Raw genomic sequence first — 18,146 nt, 5'->3', positions numbered from 1 at the left:
CACCATGCGCGTACGCGTATATAGTCTGCTGCGAACAAATATTATTGCATTACTAAAACTATATCATATATAATAATAATAATAATAATAATATAAGTACAGCTGCAATCCACGATACGCGTGCAGAACTATAATATTATATTATACGTAGGTACTCGGCTTTAACATCCGTCCAAATCTTTTTATTTTTCTCTTCTCTCTGTCTTATTCGCTCTCTCTTTAACTCTCTCTTCGCCGTTCTTCAAACAGATACTATTGACAGTGATATAAATGGACCGGGCGGCACATCGACAGCGGGGATACACGTCAATTGATCGTAAACAATTTACCGCACGACAATTTACCGCAAATTATTGATCGCAAGCCAATTGATCGCAATTGCAATTTACCGTACATCAATTGATCGAAAAATAACATTTTCAGTAATATAAAAATATTTTGAATATATATTTAATTTTAATAAATTTGGCACAATTCTGGTTACATGTATGGTTAAAAATATATTTTTCGTCTTAGATTAAAAATGTTTAAAAAATATTGTTCAGTATATATATATAGTATTATAAATCATCAAGGTAGGTACATAATAATGAAAAACACTAAATATTAAATTTGCAATTGAAAATTGTATGCAATGCCACGAAGATAGTCTTCAATATTTGTATTATTGTTATAAGTGGTACAAATTTTTTTTATTTTAGCTGCTCTATCTCGGTAAATTTTTTTTTTGGGTGGCTCGTTGCCCCCAACATATTGTTCGATTTTGAATCTGTTAATGCTCTCTTCTTTTTTTAATGCATCTATAAATCGCCAAATTGAAGGATGTATACTATTTATAAGTGATGTGAAACAATTGTGCCACCCTTCTATAGCATTATTTGTGGTAGCCAAATCTTGAATTACTCTCGAAAAACAGTTCCATAATGTGATTGCATACTTTGGCGGCTTTCTTTTTCCTCTCCTGTCTAATTTTCCTACCCATGTATTTTCGAAATAATCCAACAGCGGTGCCAGTAGATCTTCATTATCTGTGTAATAATTTGTAACTAGTAATGCATTATAACATTTTATTACATCTACTTCTGGAATAAAAGCTAATGCTGGTAGCATTCGAATTCGTAATGAAAACTCTGGATCATTTCGATAAGTTGTCTGTAGGCCCAATTCTTGGACATGACGCCAAATGCATTGCGACATATGAAAGAAACAACCTTTTACCTCGGTATTACAAAACTCCGTTTCGATTGCATTTAAAGCTGCTCTTTCATAATCTATCATAATACTTTTTGGATTTAAATTTGACTTCAGTGATTTTAAAATTTCAAACATGTGACGGTAAGTTTTTTCTTTTTTATCTGGCAGTAATACATAAACACTAGGAATAACGTTGGAATAACATACCCCGTGTATAGTATATAACTGAGCAAAAATGGGAGGTGCCACTGAAAATGTACCGTCACAAAACCAATTATTACATTCACTCATAAAATCTAAATTTTGTTGAGTTGTAAATATTAAAATACGTGATTCAGTAGGACCGCTATCGAATTTTAAAAATAATTCACCATTGGAGTTATATTTATATTTATCTGGTATAATAAATTCAAAATTACTTGGATTAGCTGGTGCAGCTTCCTCCTTTTGGCGTACACGTTGAATTGTCCTTTTCAATGTATTAACACTTGACATTTCTGCGGAAACTGCACTTGTCACCTAATTTAGTTTAATTTGAATAATTAATTATTTTTTCCATTTCTATATGTAACTAAAATATGAATTACCTGCATAACTGCATTTCCTAAAACTGAATGTGTGCTGAGAGTTGTTTGTGATGCATTTTTCTTTAAAGTTGAAATAACTTTTTTCGCTTCGATTTTTGCTGCATTTGGAACGTGATTGTTATGTTCAATACATTTAGTTATTTTGTCGTCTACTACGTGTAAACGACCTTTACAATGAATTTTTTTGTATTCAGAACATTTCCAGTATGTTTTATTGTCATGTTCTCGTTCTTTTACGTGTAAAAAACCTTGATAAATAAGCATATACTTATTTTTTTCGCTTAATACGTACTCTAAAGCCATATTCTATGTACAGTACTTCAGCTAGACGAAGTTATTAGTATATACCGATTGACGATTGTGTCAGTACTGATATATTTTCATAGTGTTTCATGGTGATCTATATTCTATACGACTTAAGGAAAAATACGGACTGATAAAATAGGGTACGAATATAATGTTAGATAAGACTTGATCGTTAACGATCGAATAAAGTTACGAAAAAATAATATTGGCCTTAAAATAACTCTGAAATAACCTATATAGTTTGCGATCAATTATCGTGCGGTAAATTGCAATTGCAATCAATTGGTTTGCGATCAATTGTTTACGGTCAATTGTCGCGCGGTAAATTGTTTACGATAAATTGACGGTACACCCGACAGCGGCGCACTATATATAAGCACAGTGGGCAAGACATCGCCCGCGATGAGTTCAGATTTTTTTTTTTTTGTAATATACGAGTAGTTACAATATAGTATACATATAGTTTAAGGATGAAAACATTTCAATTGTTGTTCGTTCCGTTCAGTATGCGCAACTGCAAAAACCTTATCCCGACCATATTAAATGCTTAGCGGGATCTGTAAAAAAACCAATTGAATGTATACACGCGCGATCAATAGCTATTAGAAATGTATTACTTATATACAGAGCGATTCACCATGCACCTCCTACATAATTTTCTTTATAATTATTGTAGACTGTAGTTATTCAAAATCTGATTGATTAGAATGTTTAAATTTATACTCAAGAGTTAATATTTTAGTTAATATTATTTTTAAATACTTGAGCATTTTTGTACTATTTAAGAACTATTCTAGACGTGGCGTTGTAAAATTCTGTTTTTCAAATGAAAACCACCGTTATTTGTTTCAAATTCTTCAGCAAATATTTTTTTTTGAAAATGTCGATGTATCTAAATACAAATTTGTTTAGTCATTTTCATAAAATATTATTTAGAAAATTATTATAAATTGTAAAATGCTAATAAAAATTAATACTGTTTTCCTACTATAATTTTAAAATAAATTAAAAAAAAAAAATACAATATATCCATTATATTATTTTATCGTATCTCTTATATAACTATTTATTAATAAATATAAACAAATAAATATTATATAATAATATATTTTATTTTGTGTATAAGTATATAAATTATCCTTAGTACATATTACATAATGTTTAATAATTCAGAAGCTACTTTATAAAAAATTATCTACTGAATAATGTAAAGTTAAAATGGGTTCTTCTCAATTAAAAAACAGAAATTGGGAACGGATATCACAGTACACTTTCTTAAATGGTACAAAATATCTCAATTATTCGAGAATATGGTCTTTGTGTATATTTAAACGTTTCTAAAATCAAATTTTGAATAACTGCATTATTATAAAGAAAAAAGTGAGTAATCACGATCTTTAGTGAATCATTGTATAATATATTTTATTTTATTTACACTATAAATTGTGTATAAATATATTAGATAACGATTTAAAAACATTGGAATCTTAAAACTGGACGGCTTTTGTTTACCTGAAAATAATAGTTACCATATACTTTACGTTAAAATTAGCATATTTGTCAAAGCAATGCCTTTTTTCTCTCGTTTCGTATACGAAAAAATATTCAAGCGAATAGCGCTTACCCGAATCGATGGAACCGACAGCCCGTAAATGGTACCAGCCACTCTAAAAATAATATTGGAAATTCGCACAAAGTGCACAGTACGCGGCTGTATACACACTTGCAACGAGACGAATGTACTTATTGTGTTAAGAGTGCGGTACAGCAGGGGCGTCATTTGTGCATAACGCGAACGGTGTACGACTGCATCACTAAAATTCAAGATATTGTTAATTGGCCATTCCATTAATAATCCAATACACCGTCATAATTAAATTATATAACTTTATGCATATACCATATTATTATGATAGGAATATGAGTTTTAAAATATATTCTTTTAAAAAAAAATATATTATCAATATAAAATCATAAAATATTAGGACTAGGAAAGGAAAGGAGAGGATATTTTACATACCTTCAATTTTATATTATATTATACGGACCTGTGAAATGTAAAAATTCGCGTGCCGAGAAACTCGCACACCAAGAAAAAACTAAAATAACGTCCCTGATACTATACCTAGAAAATAGATAATCCGAATTTCCTGCATAATATATTAATAATATGTACCATCACGTTGTATGAATTTTATGGCTATATTTTAGACTGGTTACACCTTACACGTCTTGTTATTATGGTACACACTGCACACGGACGCAGCGGCATAATTAGGAATTTTCCTGAGGGAAGGGGAAATTATAATTTTTTTAGTAGAAAACTGTAAAATTCATGTCACAAAAAAAAAAAATTCTTAACATTTTTAAGAACACAATTATTTATAATATTATAATTGAATTACTATTAAATCATAAACATTGAAAAATATTAGTAAAATAAGGCTCTGAGGGTAATCTATTCCCCCTTAATTACGCCCCTGCACGAACGTTGGTAGACATTTTGATACAGTGTGACTTGATTTTTATATACATCAAATACTTTCCTTGCAGGGCGTACGGAACAGTAGTCGAAATGTAAACTTTTTGACAACGGATAAGCACATATACTATATAGGTAATATGAGAACGAGCAGAGTTGTAAGTACGTTACGCGCGCAAGAAAAGGATCGCAAATATTTGCTCACGTTCAGCATACACTTAAAATGTAAAATATCCCTCTCTACCAACAACAACCAATAAGCGATAAGCGCTGCATCAGCTGTTGCTCAATACACATGGTCAATATATATATATATATATTTATGATATACACGTAAATATAATATCTTGCATACCTTTATACACCTGTATACATTTTTTCCTATCGAATCGAGAAATAGTTAAAATTACGATAACACCATTATATTATTATAATAAATTATTATTTATTAGTAATTGAATTTTTTTTTTTTGAAAATCAGCACTGGTACTAGTGGTTATTAACGCATCAAATAATCGACACGCCGTGCAACTAAATAGTCTAAATAACAGACGTCGATAAAGCGATGTTTCCGGTCAGACGAGTGCAGTACGTTCGGTTGCGTCCCGAACGCGGAACGGGAGCACTCTAGGCCGAGAGTCGATAATAACGTTGTGATCAGTAGTGTTATAATATTAATTATTATAACGAATACACTGCCGCGCGACTATCGTTTTCGGACAGATTAATCGAAACGGTCTTTCCCGATGATGTAAATGCCGCGCGGCGCGTACGTTTTATATAGAACGCGTATACGACGAAAACGATTACGTTTAAGTGCCTTACCAAAACCGTAAACCGTTGAATAAATCGTCTCGAGATCGCCAGTAGAAGTACTCAAATGTTGTATACGCGGCTACTCACGAATGCGTCCGATCATTAATAGCGTAAGTACGTTCATCTATATAATACTCGAATTGTGTGGGCCCTCCATCGGTCAGAGCACTTTCGACGATAACCGCGATTACACATTATATACGTGTGCATAAGACGCAGTGCAGTGATAATATTTATTATAATATTAGGAAATTCATCATAGCACTACTATAAAACGTCTGTTGAATATTAAAAACGATAATTAATAACGTGCAATAATAGCGACGAGTGTTCGGTATATGGCAATTCAACGGTGGATTATGTGATGCGAGTTGAGCGATATTGGAGCTTCTGAGTTTGGTACAACGATATAGCCTTATTTTCACCCGCATAAGTCATAACCGAATAATTGGTTTTTACTCGTGGGGATACAAAAAAAACATACTTTATATTTGATTTATATTACTGTGATACGACAATTTATTATTAAATGTACCAATAAGTATACATAATATTATGTATTATACTTAAAGTTTAAAGTTTATGACTACTATAATACAAACGACATTCAAGTTTTAATTACGTTCGTCGTTATACTTTAGAATTTATGGGCAATATTATTGTAAATAATTGTAATGATTTCTTCATATAACGCATAAGTTGTTTGTTATACTAAAATTATAAACTAAAGTCACTGCTGTCGTCTGAAATAGTAAATATATGTTTTCTGGAAAATAAAAATAAAAATATATTATTTACAGCTGCAGCTAAAAAATAATTATAATATAATAAATCATTTCAGATTTTTTGTTATTTTTTTTTTACATACAATTTTAACATTATTATTCATTTGCATTAATCATAATAAAAAAAAAAAAACAGACAATATCCATGAACTATGAATGGAAAAACTCATATTAACAATGCGAACGGTTACACCATAAAATTATTTATTGTTGATTGAAACGGTATATATAGAACTGCAGTATAATTTCGGTAATTCGACTATGGTATTAATGCGGACGTGGGGCCACGGGAGATGGATAAGGAGAATACCAAAAATGTGTGTTTATATATCCAGACCAAATCAATATTTCATATTTCATCGTCAGAGTCTCCAAAAACTTTGAAAAACGACGACATCTTGCCGTTGCGGGGCAGCGATGATATTGTATTTACGCGGTAAAATGTTGCTTCCGCGACGGCGTGTCCTATTTTATCGATCGGGCGCGCGCGCTGACCGCGGCGGCGGCCTGCGACGTAGGTGTACATAATATGAAAAAAAAAAAACTCAGAATTCCATTTGAAAAGGAATTTTGGTCAGGTCGACTCACCATAAATAGATAGAGAGAAAGAAAGAGAGAGAGAATATTCGAAATAATCGCACTTCATATTATTATTTTGTACCACGCGGTATGATGTGTAGTGTGGTCTTTCAACGATGTTCGTTAATTTAATTTTTCCCAACTGCATTCCGTTGGGCGCGTAAAGCTCAGTAATAATACAACTCTACGATTACAATATTCGCAAGCCAGAACGGTCGAAAATTTCACTGGATCAATCTCGACCGATATATTATTATTAAATTATTAAATTATCACGTCGTACGCGGATAAAACCGCAACCAGCCGCAGAGCATTATGATAAAAACGTTGATGGCGCAGTAAAAAAAAAAAAAAAACCTCGTACATTTGTTCGAATCTCTTGATTGATGATGGAACTTGTGCACTTGTAAATATTAATAATAATAATAATGGCACGATAATAAGGTCTGAACACATAAAACCTTAGACTTGGGATTCGTTTCGAAATTGTTACGTATTATATTATATTTTAAAAGTCGGCGTGTGCGCTGTCCATAAATCAACTCATTCCTATAGTCTGGAAATCCGTGTCGTATATATAATAAAAGAAACGTATAAACTATATGTATATAATATAATATAATATTATAAACTCATTTTATTAGAGTGTTGTTCTCGCAACGGAGAGTTGCGCATAATTGATTGCCGTTTGGATGTGATTTTAAATTAATCGACAAAGAATAGGTTATCATCACCCCACGACGTATGTTTGAAAACGACACGTGGACATGTTAAACGTCTTGTTTATTGTCTCTAATCGTAAATTTGGGTCGAAAAATTAAGACTAAACGGTCTAAACGAGTGTGCAAAAATCGCAAAACTACGTGCCACGCAGACTACGCATCATCGAAACAAGCGGTCTCAACATATCGTCCTCAAAATTCGATCGGTTGAACTTCTGAACTATCGACAATATATTACGTATATTTTATACGCAACCTTTGAAATCTTGTCTTCGAACGTCATTATATTAGGTATGCTAAATGTACGTTACACGAGCTTTGAGCGACGACTCGCGGCTAAACCACGTGTTTTATAACGTATTAACAATAATCGTAATAATGCGATATTCCCTGCTTTTTGCGCGTACATCACATGCAATCATTTATAATATTTTAGTCCAATCGTTTCAATACTTATAATGTTATTGGCTTATTGCTAAACGACCGTGACGGTGACGTCGCGTGGAACTTGTTGGACTTATAACTTACATCAGTGGCATAGGCAGTGACCTTTACATACACATAAATTAATTTATATATAAGTAAATTATTAAATTAATTATTTTATTATATGGGTACTATATAACAGGGGCGGCCAAACGGTCGATCGCGGACAGTTTCAAATTCGATCATGTTAGAATTTATTTTAGGGCCACGCGCACGAAAATTAATTAACACGAAGATTTTAGAAATTATTATTTATTATTATATTATTTTTAGTAATTAGTAATTAGTTTATAATACTTGTTGTATATTTATATATACACTTTATGCAAGTATATTTCTTAATAATTATAATTATTCGATAATAAAATATTTTCTATGGAAGTCGATTATCAAAGGTGAAGTATATTTTTAGTAGATCGTGACCATAAACATTTTGGCTACCCCTGCTATATAATATATAGTGATATGTTCTATCATTACAAAAATATTAAAAACAATAACACTGTACCTATATAGTATAGTTTATAATAATATCTAGGCACTTAAAATTTAACTTTGAGAGCTTTCATCTGAGCAAACTTGACAACATTTTTTAAAATTTAATGTTAAGACTTAAGAGTCGTATGCCGTTTCAACTTAGGCATTAACTTTGATTTCCCGAGCCTTTTCTCTGGTGGTGGTGGCTACGATCTAAATACGCCACGGGACCGCCGAAATGCCAGCAGTTGACAAATCCTCTCGCATCGCACCATAAACACATTTATATATTATACGTGTACGTCGTTCGGTATACATCCGATATCATTTTCGCACAAAGTTTTTTTCGGTAAAGGTATAATATAATTTAGAAGTTCACGTGCATGAAACATACATAGAAGTTGAATTGTTTTTACTCGTAGAGGAATACGCTAAGTTTAGGTATATCATATTATTATTACGATTTTTTACTTGCCCTGTCGTATCCTATACAGTCTATATTATTTTCGTTTTAGTATATTTGTGGTTTGTTTTTCGTAACATACGTATATATTATAGATTATATCTTATATATATATAAAAAATTTATCCAGAACATGTGTCTATCTTAAAACTTTGAGACACGACGATAATGATGTCACGGTGCGTAATCCAATTTAAATCGAAGAACTCGAATTGCGTTTTTTCATCGGCAAAACCCCGTAATTTATACATTGAATGTTGTACAACTAGTAATTTGCTGCACGAAATGTCGTATCATTGTTATAATGTTATACGAAACTACTATTATAACGTTTGCATATACTAGATAACTATAGTATTATAATATAGTGCTACTATATAAACATAATATTATATTATATGTAATATTTAATATACACAAATTACGTATAATATGCTATACAATGCTGTTGTTGTTCAACGCGGGTCACTTAAATATGGTACACTGATAATGATGATCGATTGTTATTGGTCTTGTTGTGGCAGTCTAAAACGGTTGGTTATAATATGTAATGAAACATATTAGTTTATTACGATACTCGTTTGTCTCATAATAATATTAAATTTATTTAAGTATATTAAAGATATGCTTGAATTATAATTTCAAGGTTTTTCATGCTGGATGTAATCGGGTGTTCAAACGTAGAAATAAAATAATAAACACACGTTTGGGTGCTCATAACCGTTATCATTTGGAATATTGGAATAACTTAGGTTGGAATGTTAAAAAGTTTTGGAAAAACTTAATTTAAAAATTATGTAGGTACTTGAGCGTTTTAGATTATAGGATATTCCTTTAAATATTATTTTATTTAATAAAATATTTCTGATGAACGATAGTACTACAACTGCATACATGGATGGAACGAAACATTGTTAAAATATGTTTATAACGAGAAATATTTATTAACTAAATTGTCTAAATTGAATGATAATTTTTAAAATAATAAAATAATTTGAGTTTTGGTTTAACCAAAATAATTTATTCAAGTTTTAGATCTAAAAAAAAAAATCATTCAGGTTATATGGATTTTGGGTGTTGGACTATTTTTAGTGGTTTTTAGGAATATTACGGTTTCCTGTTAATTCGGGTACCTAACCTGTGAGAAAAAGATTAAAAAACACTTTGTTCTGAGAATCGTTAGAAAAACAATATTTGTTAAAATATTGTTTGCGACACGTGATATTTCAATTATCGAAATATATTTCATAAGCAAAAATTGCAAATATTTTGCGTTATAATGTATAGGCTTAATCGTAACTTCAAAACTTTTAAATTTTACAAGAATAAAATAATGGCCCAAAAAAAATTTGTTTATTTCCCATTATTGAGCACGTTTTTTTTATGTTCTTAAATCTAATTGTAAATCAATAGCTTGGACTTAGCATTTGGGCTGGTTTTTTTTCTTTGGTACTATACTATTATTACCTATGCGTTTTGAATATAAATTGGTTTATTTAAGACTTGAAATTTGAAATGATATTGGACTTAAATTTCATCGAATGGTGAGTAATACATTATACGACCTTGATATAAGGCATTATATTTTTTTTCTTGAACTGATGTTTTTTAGTGGACAGGAGTGTATCATTTTTTTTATTCTTGTTTATTTCTTTACTTCACATAAATTTGAAAATATTATTTTCAAAAATAACCAACAATAGTGTTAAGTTGCCGTGGAAACGATCTCTTTTAAGACCTTTGAACTTTGTATTATTGATCTCTATACGGAATATGAGAAAGAAGAACTCTTTATAACAAACATCAAAGGAAAAATGATTTAAGTACGATAATAATATATGAACACGAAACTCATTGTTTACTGAAAAAATGGATACTTTATTTAATGTCTCCATAAATGTTCAATATTTTAACGAAATAAATATTTCTAAAGTCTGAAACACCGGGTGATTATTGATTTTATTAGTAATTTTGTAGTAAAATTTTAAGATATATACACTACTAGTATTAAATACTAGTACCTATAAATTTTATAATTTAAAATGGCACAATACACCTATATTTTCTAATGTATTTTTAACACTGATGCAAAGTTTAACGTACCTAATCGATTGGTTGATCAGTCGTATGAGTTTCCATATAAATGTTTGTTAAGTGTGTTAAAACAAACACATTTTCACATTTCAATAAAAAAAAAAAGAACCAGTATACAAACAATTCATCATGGATGTTATGAATGTTGTATAGAAATAATGCGAGTAAAAATCCATTTAATAAAAATGGAAATAAATTTTATATTTTATGTTATTTATGCAATGTGCAAACTATTGAACATAAAATATTAGATACTAAAGATACCCATCTATAATTTATGGAAATTCAATTTCGAAATGAAATATTGTAAACAAAAATAAACCACTTGTTTAATTAAGTTTAAAACACACATTTTCTCATTTTGTCAAACCATAGTACGTGATTAAACGCAACTATGGAAAGGATATTTCATTTAAATATACAAATCTGTGCTTTTGCAGTGTTATACGTATAAGACTTCCACAAAATTTAAAATTTAATATGAATGATTTATATTACCTACTTAAACTTCTTCACATCAAACTTTCACCGGATATTTATTTAGCACTTATTCGTAAATCACTAGTCAGTAGTCACATCTTTACCGCTAGAACTTAGAATTTTAAATTCAATTATCTGTTTAATGGTGAAAATAATGGCATACATAACTTTTTACTGATTTAGCTGAAGAGAGTTTAATCAAAACAAAACCACAATATAGCAGATCTACTCTGATATTGAATTATTTGGATTTTAGACATCAATTATGTGACTTTTAAACGTCTTAAAATCTTTGAAGTTATCGATTTTTGTAATCTGAATATCTGACTAATGCCGTCATTGTGTTCCAGTCACGTACTTTACTAATACTACCATCTAAAGTTCTCCGCTGTTTACTTTCCGAGACTAATTACAAATAAACTTATGAGTTGTAGGCAAATTAAATAACGGGCTGTGGGCGTATGGCTATATGTAAAATATACGTGAACTTAATGTGCAATTTCGAATGATTCCTTTAATTCGGGAATCAAATCGAAGTGTTAGAAAATAATAAAATAGACGAGTACTCGACCATCGTCATAATATTACGCTCTCTCATACTAATGCACAATACAATTTATTATTTTTTATTTATTAATAATAATACCTACCTAATTGTTTACCGTATCTTAGTATTATTATTTTTTATCTATTTACTCACTTCATCTGTTGTTTGTTCGTAGCAAGCCGAGAAGCGGCGTACATGTACGCTGTGATCAGTGCCGGTGTGACGTACGCGCTGATGGACGCGTGCAGCCGGGGCAACATATCCATATGCGGGTGCGACGCGCACTACCCGAGTGCCCTGGACGACGGGCCGGCAGCTTCCGCGTGGAAATGGGGTGGGTGCAGCGTGGACTTGGGCTTCGGCATGGGATTTGCCCGCAAGTTCCTGGACGCCCAGGAATCGGACGCTGGCGATTCTCGGAGTCTGATGAACTTGCACAACAACAAGGCTGGCAGAAAGGTATATAATATTATACACAATATCAATAATATTATAATAATTACAATAATATCGTATAACGACAATATTGATTTTCTATTACAACTTAACGTCGGATCACTGGTTCTGTGGCTTGCTGCGTGAATTCCGAGGCAGTAAGTTCAGTGCATGTTTTCGCCTGAATTTAAATTTTTTTTCGTTTGTTGGTGATATATTGAATGTTCATTTTACTCGTGGTATTCATATATGTATCAAAGATGATATCCAAATTTGTAAATCAGATTTTGATGATCGTGTATTAATCACATAGTAAAAATATAATTTTTTTTAAACTTTGTTTCTGCTATTTAATATTATGATAATCGTATGCCAATATTCTAAAATTATATTTTCAATTTTGATCTATGTAATCTATTCTTGAATATTAACTAATTATATTTATTGGACATTATAAGTTATAAGCTATATGTGAAACTAAAATTACGCCCATCTAAATATCACACCTGCTTTTTGAACTATCCAATTAAAGTATTTAAATAAATAGATAAATAATTATTGAATTTTTAAAATTAATAGATAATTTTTTATCTATAAAATAACCTAGGTATATAATATAATATAATTTCTTATATTTTCATTTTATAAAACACATATGCAAAATAAATTTTCTGTTTTAATAAAATACACATATTTTTTCTGATTTTTTAATTATGCAAAGATAGCAAGAAAATCAACTAAATAACAGGATGATTCTTTATAATATAGAACGTCCAAGAATATTAAAATATAAAAGAAATTTTTTTTTTTATACGCATCGTCAATAATATTATCATGATTGTGATCACACGGCGTTCTGTATAGGCTATTTGAGTACATCACTGTTGTGGAATAGTGTTTCTATAGTGATTTATAAGTCATTGACACATAGAGTTTATAACAATTTTAAATCTTATGGTATTTATGTCATATTTTTTAATAACCATTAATGTATTATATTCTAAAAATATAAATTAACTTTAATAATTATAGAATACTTATGAATGGAGGGAGATGTTGAAATTAGAGTACATACAACTATAATATATAACAAATAACAATGAATAATATACTCAAATTTGAACGTAACAACGCGTGTACATTGAAAAGAGATAACAATTTGTATACACAAACGTGTGGCTTAGTAGGAAATAAGAGTAAAATTAAATTTTTGTCTAGTGCTGTAAGAGTTATGTTAGAGGTATATATGTCTACCTGTATAAAGTAAACCATCTTGTAATCTGTATACGTGCAGATAATATTATAATAATTGGTTACGTTTAGGTTAGGTTGGATGTCGAATCTGCAGACAAGGATATATTATAATGACTTGAACAATAATAATAATGATACTCTATGTCGATGCTAGCCCAGAGGATTATATAATTCTATCGTTAATGATGATTTATTCTATTGTACAATAAGTTGACAACTTAACTTTGGTCATTTCAATGTGTTATAATAATAATAATCTTTTTAGCTCAAATTAAATATAATTGTGTAGTATTATTATATGCGTACCTGTTAATATGAATAATGAATTCGTTTTGAATTGAACACCTGCGATTAGGTTAAATAGGTTGATATTTTAAACAAATATAAACGCTCAGAAAGTCAGAAATCGTACCACTCTCATTTATAGGCAACAATGTTATGGAATAAGAATTTACCGGATTTACGCTTTTTAATTTATTAGTATATTTAGTATTATAAACTGAACTATTATTTTAAACTGTAGTCGTCAACTCTAAACATATAAAAATTTAAATTTTACAGATATTGCGTTTTTTAATTATAAAATGTTTATGAACACAAAAATACGAAAATAAAAATAAAATTAGCTAGTTTAAAATTTATTTTTTAACTTTCCCAGCCGTGGTTAATATATTATGCCAAGTTACCAAGGCTATTTTACAAACGACGTTATTATTAACATTATAATACTTACGCAAAGGTATAAGCCGCACAAAAAACTCCATTATTACTTACACTGTACGCGCAACGTGTATAATATCATAACGCTGTGATGTAAAATAATATACTGGATGATTCTTTCATTAAATAATACTCATTATTCAAAAATCTATTAACTTTTGTAAATTTATAGTTGAAATTAAACAATATTAAAAGAATATATATTTTTTTAAATATTATTTATCTTTATTATTTATCTTTATAATTTTTCTAAGCTTTTTACTTTTTTGAACGATAACAGACATTTTTAATTTTATATTACAAAGCACAATATCTTTCGAAGTATTTCGATACATAAACATCAACATTTTAACAAGTAGTTTATAAATTATAAGTATTTAAAACTTAGGCGAGCGGAGTATCCAATAAACCGCTTATAATTAACAAATGTTGTTTTATTTCGACTGGAAATTATGTAAAAAAAATTGTTTTCAAAAACATTAATAGATTTTAAAATAGTGCATGTGTTTAATAAAAAATTGCCTATATAATATTATATAGTACATACACACACCATCACGTTTATTATAATACTATGTTATGGTATGTAGCTACGAATGCTACGATGCTATTTCTGTTTGTAATAAATTAAGAGCAGACCGGGGACTGAGGACAACAAAAGTATTATTATGGCTAGTAATACATTTCTTAGTGAATTGCTTTCAAGTACCAGAACTTCGTTTTTAATAATAATTTATTTAAGTGAATACCCGAAATGTATTTTAAATCTTTTGGTTTTTCTTATTACTATAAATCTTGAATACGTATACTTGATTATTTCAGTTTTATGCATATCTACAGGATTTCGTAAAATAGTTGTTTATTTGAAAATCTGGTATTACGTAATTGTAATTTTAATGATTTTATCACTTACATAAATTTAACACAAACAGACTATCCTGACAAAAAAAAAAACCAATTTTGTTTTCGCTTTTAATAATGCAGAAATAATTAATCTTTTTAAATTAAAAGTTTACAATACATTTGTACATATAAGGTATATATATAATTTTTTTTAAGTATACTCTCCAATTATTTTTTATTAATTAAATTATTTGTATAACACATTTATAAATGCTTAGCGTTTTAATAACTGTACGTACTATATGACATATTATGTATTATGTTTACTACTCAAATTATAACATACCAACTATAATAGTATAAAATTCTAAAGAATTAAAAATATTGTTCGAATCTAAATATAAATAAAATAGTTTGTAATTTTTTTTTATAACTTCGTTATATTTTTTTTTAAATTTAATTCATTTCGTAAGAATTACCGACATTTTGTAGCATTTATTTTTAAATGTATTATATTTTATTTACGTGAAGTGCTTATATATTTCATGATTCAATACTTAATAAATAATTAATTTTAAAATTATTAAAAACAATAGTATACTTTCACCATAAAGGTAATGACGAATTCATAAATTAAAGTAAATACATTTTATTATCAGCATAATTTAATTGTATTTATTTTATTATCTATGTGAAACTGATGTATGTGACTAAGAACCACAATAAATGATCATCTACTCAGCTACTTATCTCGCAGATTCTTAGGAGTTAGGACTTAGATTTAAACATAATATTATATCGTATTGTTTTTCTGATGTTTCAACGAACGAACCTTAATCGAACATACTTAAAATAATCAATCGTTAAACCGTATTATACTTGTTATACGATCGTTCACGGAGAGTGAGTGAATATATTTACGTGGTCCGCTATCATATTATTTGTTCGCAGATTGTCAAGATGTTGTTAAACACAGACTGCAAGTGTCATGGGGTGTCCGGGAGTTGTACGATGAAGACATGTTGGCACAGTTTGCCACACTTCCGGGAAGTCGGCAAAGCTCTTATGCGAAAGTATCGGAAAGCACGTAGCGTCCAGGCCGCCGGGACAACAACCGCTGTCAGCGGTGGTAATCCGCAGAGAGCTTCCGGCAAACGGTCGTCAAGACGACTGAGGCTCAGGCTCAGGTCAGCCAGGTCAGCGGCGACTGGGTCAGCAGACGAGGAGGAGCCGAAGATCACCGAACTCGTCTACCTGGAACAGTCACCAAACTACTGCGACCGAGACTTTGGCACCGGGTCGCTGGGCACGTACGGCCGTTCCTGTAACCGGACTTCTGAGGGTGAGCTTAGAATAACTATAAAAGACTGCACTGTTACTTTTTTTTATTATTTGACAAAATGATTGAGCTTGGCGTACGGTATTATAATATTATTTTATATACTTATCTCATACCTGTTATTTTGACGATTGGCGTTGACATTATGCGACTCATATCCCTATTCTGCAATACGCTTAATAGATTGTTTAATGTATATAATACCACTTATATAATATATACGTTCAAAGGTGTTTTCTGCAATTCAAAATATTAGCGCGACACTGACCAGTCCGTGTAAAAAAAAGTGCCGGAAAATTGTTTGTTGTTAAGTTTCTCGTCGAGAAAAAGTAAATACCGTGACGACTTTGTCCCATTTTTTTGTTATATTTATATGTTATAAATTTATAACTCTGTGGCTTTGCACCACAAAGCACAAAAGCTAATGTCACTTTTCAGAGGAAATGGACGTTATTTGGCCAATGTAATTTGTTTTGGTAGTTGGCAGAAGGAATTTGAACTTATATGTGACCAACTGTTAACATATTATAGATTTACCATTGTGGTATATATATATAAAAAAAAAAATGTATAAATGTATATTGACATTGTCCTCTGTCACTCGTGTACTATTCTTCCAACGCACTGAGCTCAATCTGTCAGTCACTGTATCGATTATTATTATTATTTGTTTCGTGTGTAATCATATCGTTCGAATTTCTATAGGCACGGACGGCTGTGACCTGATGTGTTGCGGACGCGGGTACAACACGCACCAGTTCACCAGGACCAAACAGTGTCGGTGCACGTTCTATTGGTGCTGTTACGTCAAGTGCGACACGTGCGTGGAACGGACCGAAGAATACAGTTGTAAATGACGTGCTCGCATTATGTAAATTATATAATATAACGTGTAATTGTTACGCTGTTTATAAACTTATCGTATTTTTTTTTTGTATCGTCCACATGTTCCAATAATATTTTAATTTATATTACCACACACAATATTATTATAATAATTTATAGGTATATATTATAGTTTGAAATTTTATCAATAAAATTACCGTTCAATTTGTGTACAATAATATAATATGCACTGTGTAGTTGTGTGACCGAGCGACTCATTTTTTCCCTCTAACCATCGGAATTGACTGCCTGACCGATAGCTGTTGATTTTTTAAGCAGCCAATATAGTGACGTACAGAGCTTGGGATAAATTCGTTTAACGTATAAACTAGTAATAACTAATAAAAACATTGAACTAATTTCATAAAATCGTCAATTTCCCTTATTTACTTGTACTAAAATTGGAACTAATTTATTTATTATAGCTAATTTTGCAATTTTTAATTCTTTATATTATATTCAAATAAATCCTTTGTAGCTCATAAAGTGAATATATAAAAAAAAATTGCCCTTAAACAAAAATATTTTTGTCATATTTATTTTAACTAGGTATGTAATTAATTCCACAATATTCCTATTTGAACAAAACACAATATTTGAAGCAAAAGTAACTTTAAAATAATGTACGAACATGCCAAAAGTTTAAATAATT

At 30.0% G+C, this 18,146-nt stretch overlaps 2 protein-coding genes across 2 annotated transcripts in view; one reads left to right on the top strand and one right to left on the bottom strand.

The window, feature by feature from the left end:
• The window catches only part of LOC132932152 (protein Wnt-2), a 63,853-nt gene extending 46,153 nt beyond the window's left edge, over positions 1-17,700 (top strand). The window contains exons 3-5 of the mRNA XM_060998388.1: positions 12,194-12,477; positions 16,222-16,612; positions 17,315-17,700. Coding sequence (XP_060854371.1) covers positions 12,194-12,477; positions 16,222-16,612; positions 17,315-17,466 — 827 coding nt within the window. The 3' untranslated portion in view covers positions 17,467-17,700. The remainder of the gene's footprint in view (positions 1-12,193; positions 12,478-16,221; positions 16,613-17,314) is intronic.
• Positions 340-2,435, bottom strand: LOC132932150 (uncharacterized). The gene is made up of 2 exons (XM_060998387.1): positions 1,782-2,435; positions 340-1,713 (listed from the first exon to the last, which is right to left on the bottom strand). The coding sequence occupies exons 1-2, from the start codon at positions 2,082-2,084 to the stop codon at positions 607-609; spliced, it is 1,410 nt and encodes a 469-aa protein (XP_060854370.1). The 5' UTR covers positions 2,085-2,435; the 3' UTR covers positions 340-606.
• Positions 17,701-18,146: the final 446 nt, after the last annotated feature.

Source organism: Rhopalosiphum padi, chromosome 1, assembly GCF_020882245.1.
Source record: "Rhopalosiphum padi isolate XX-2018 chromosome 1, ASM2088224v1, whole genome shotgun sequence".
In the NCBI taxonomy this organism is placed as follows: domain Eukaryota; kingdom Metazoa; phylum Arthropoda; class Insecta; order Hemiptera; family Aphididae; genus Rhopalosiphum; species Rhopalosiphum padi.
The sequence above is the reverse complement of the archived record's forward strand: the minus strand, read 5'-3'. Positions and strand labels throughout refer to the sequence as shown.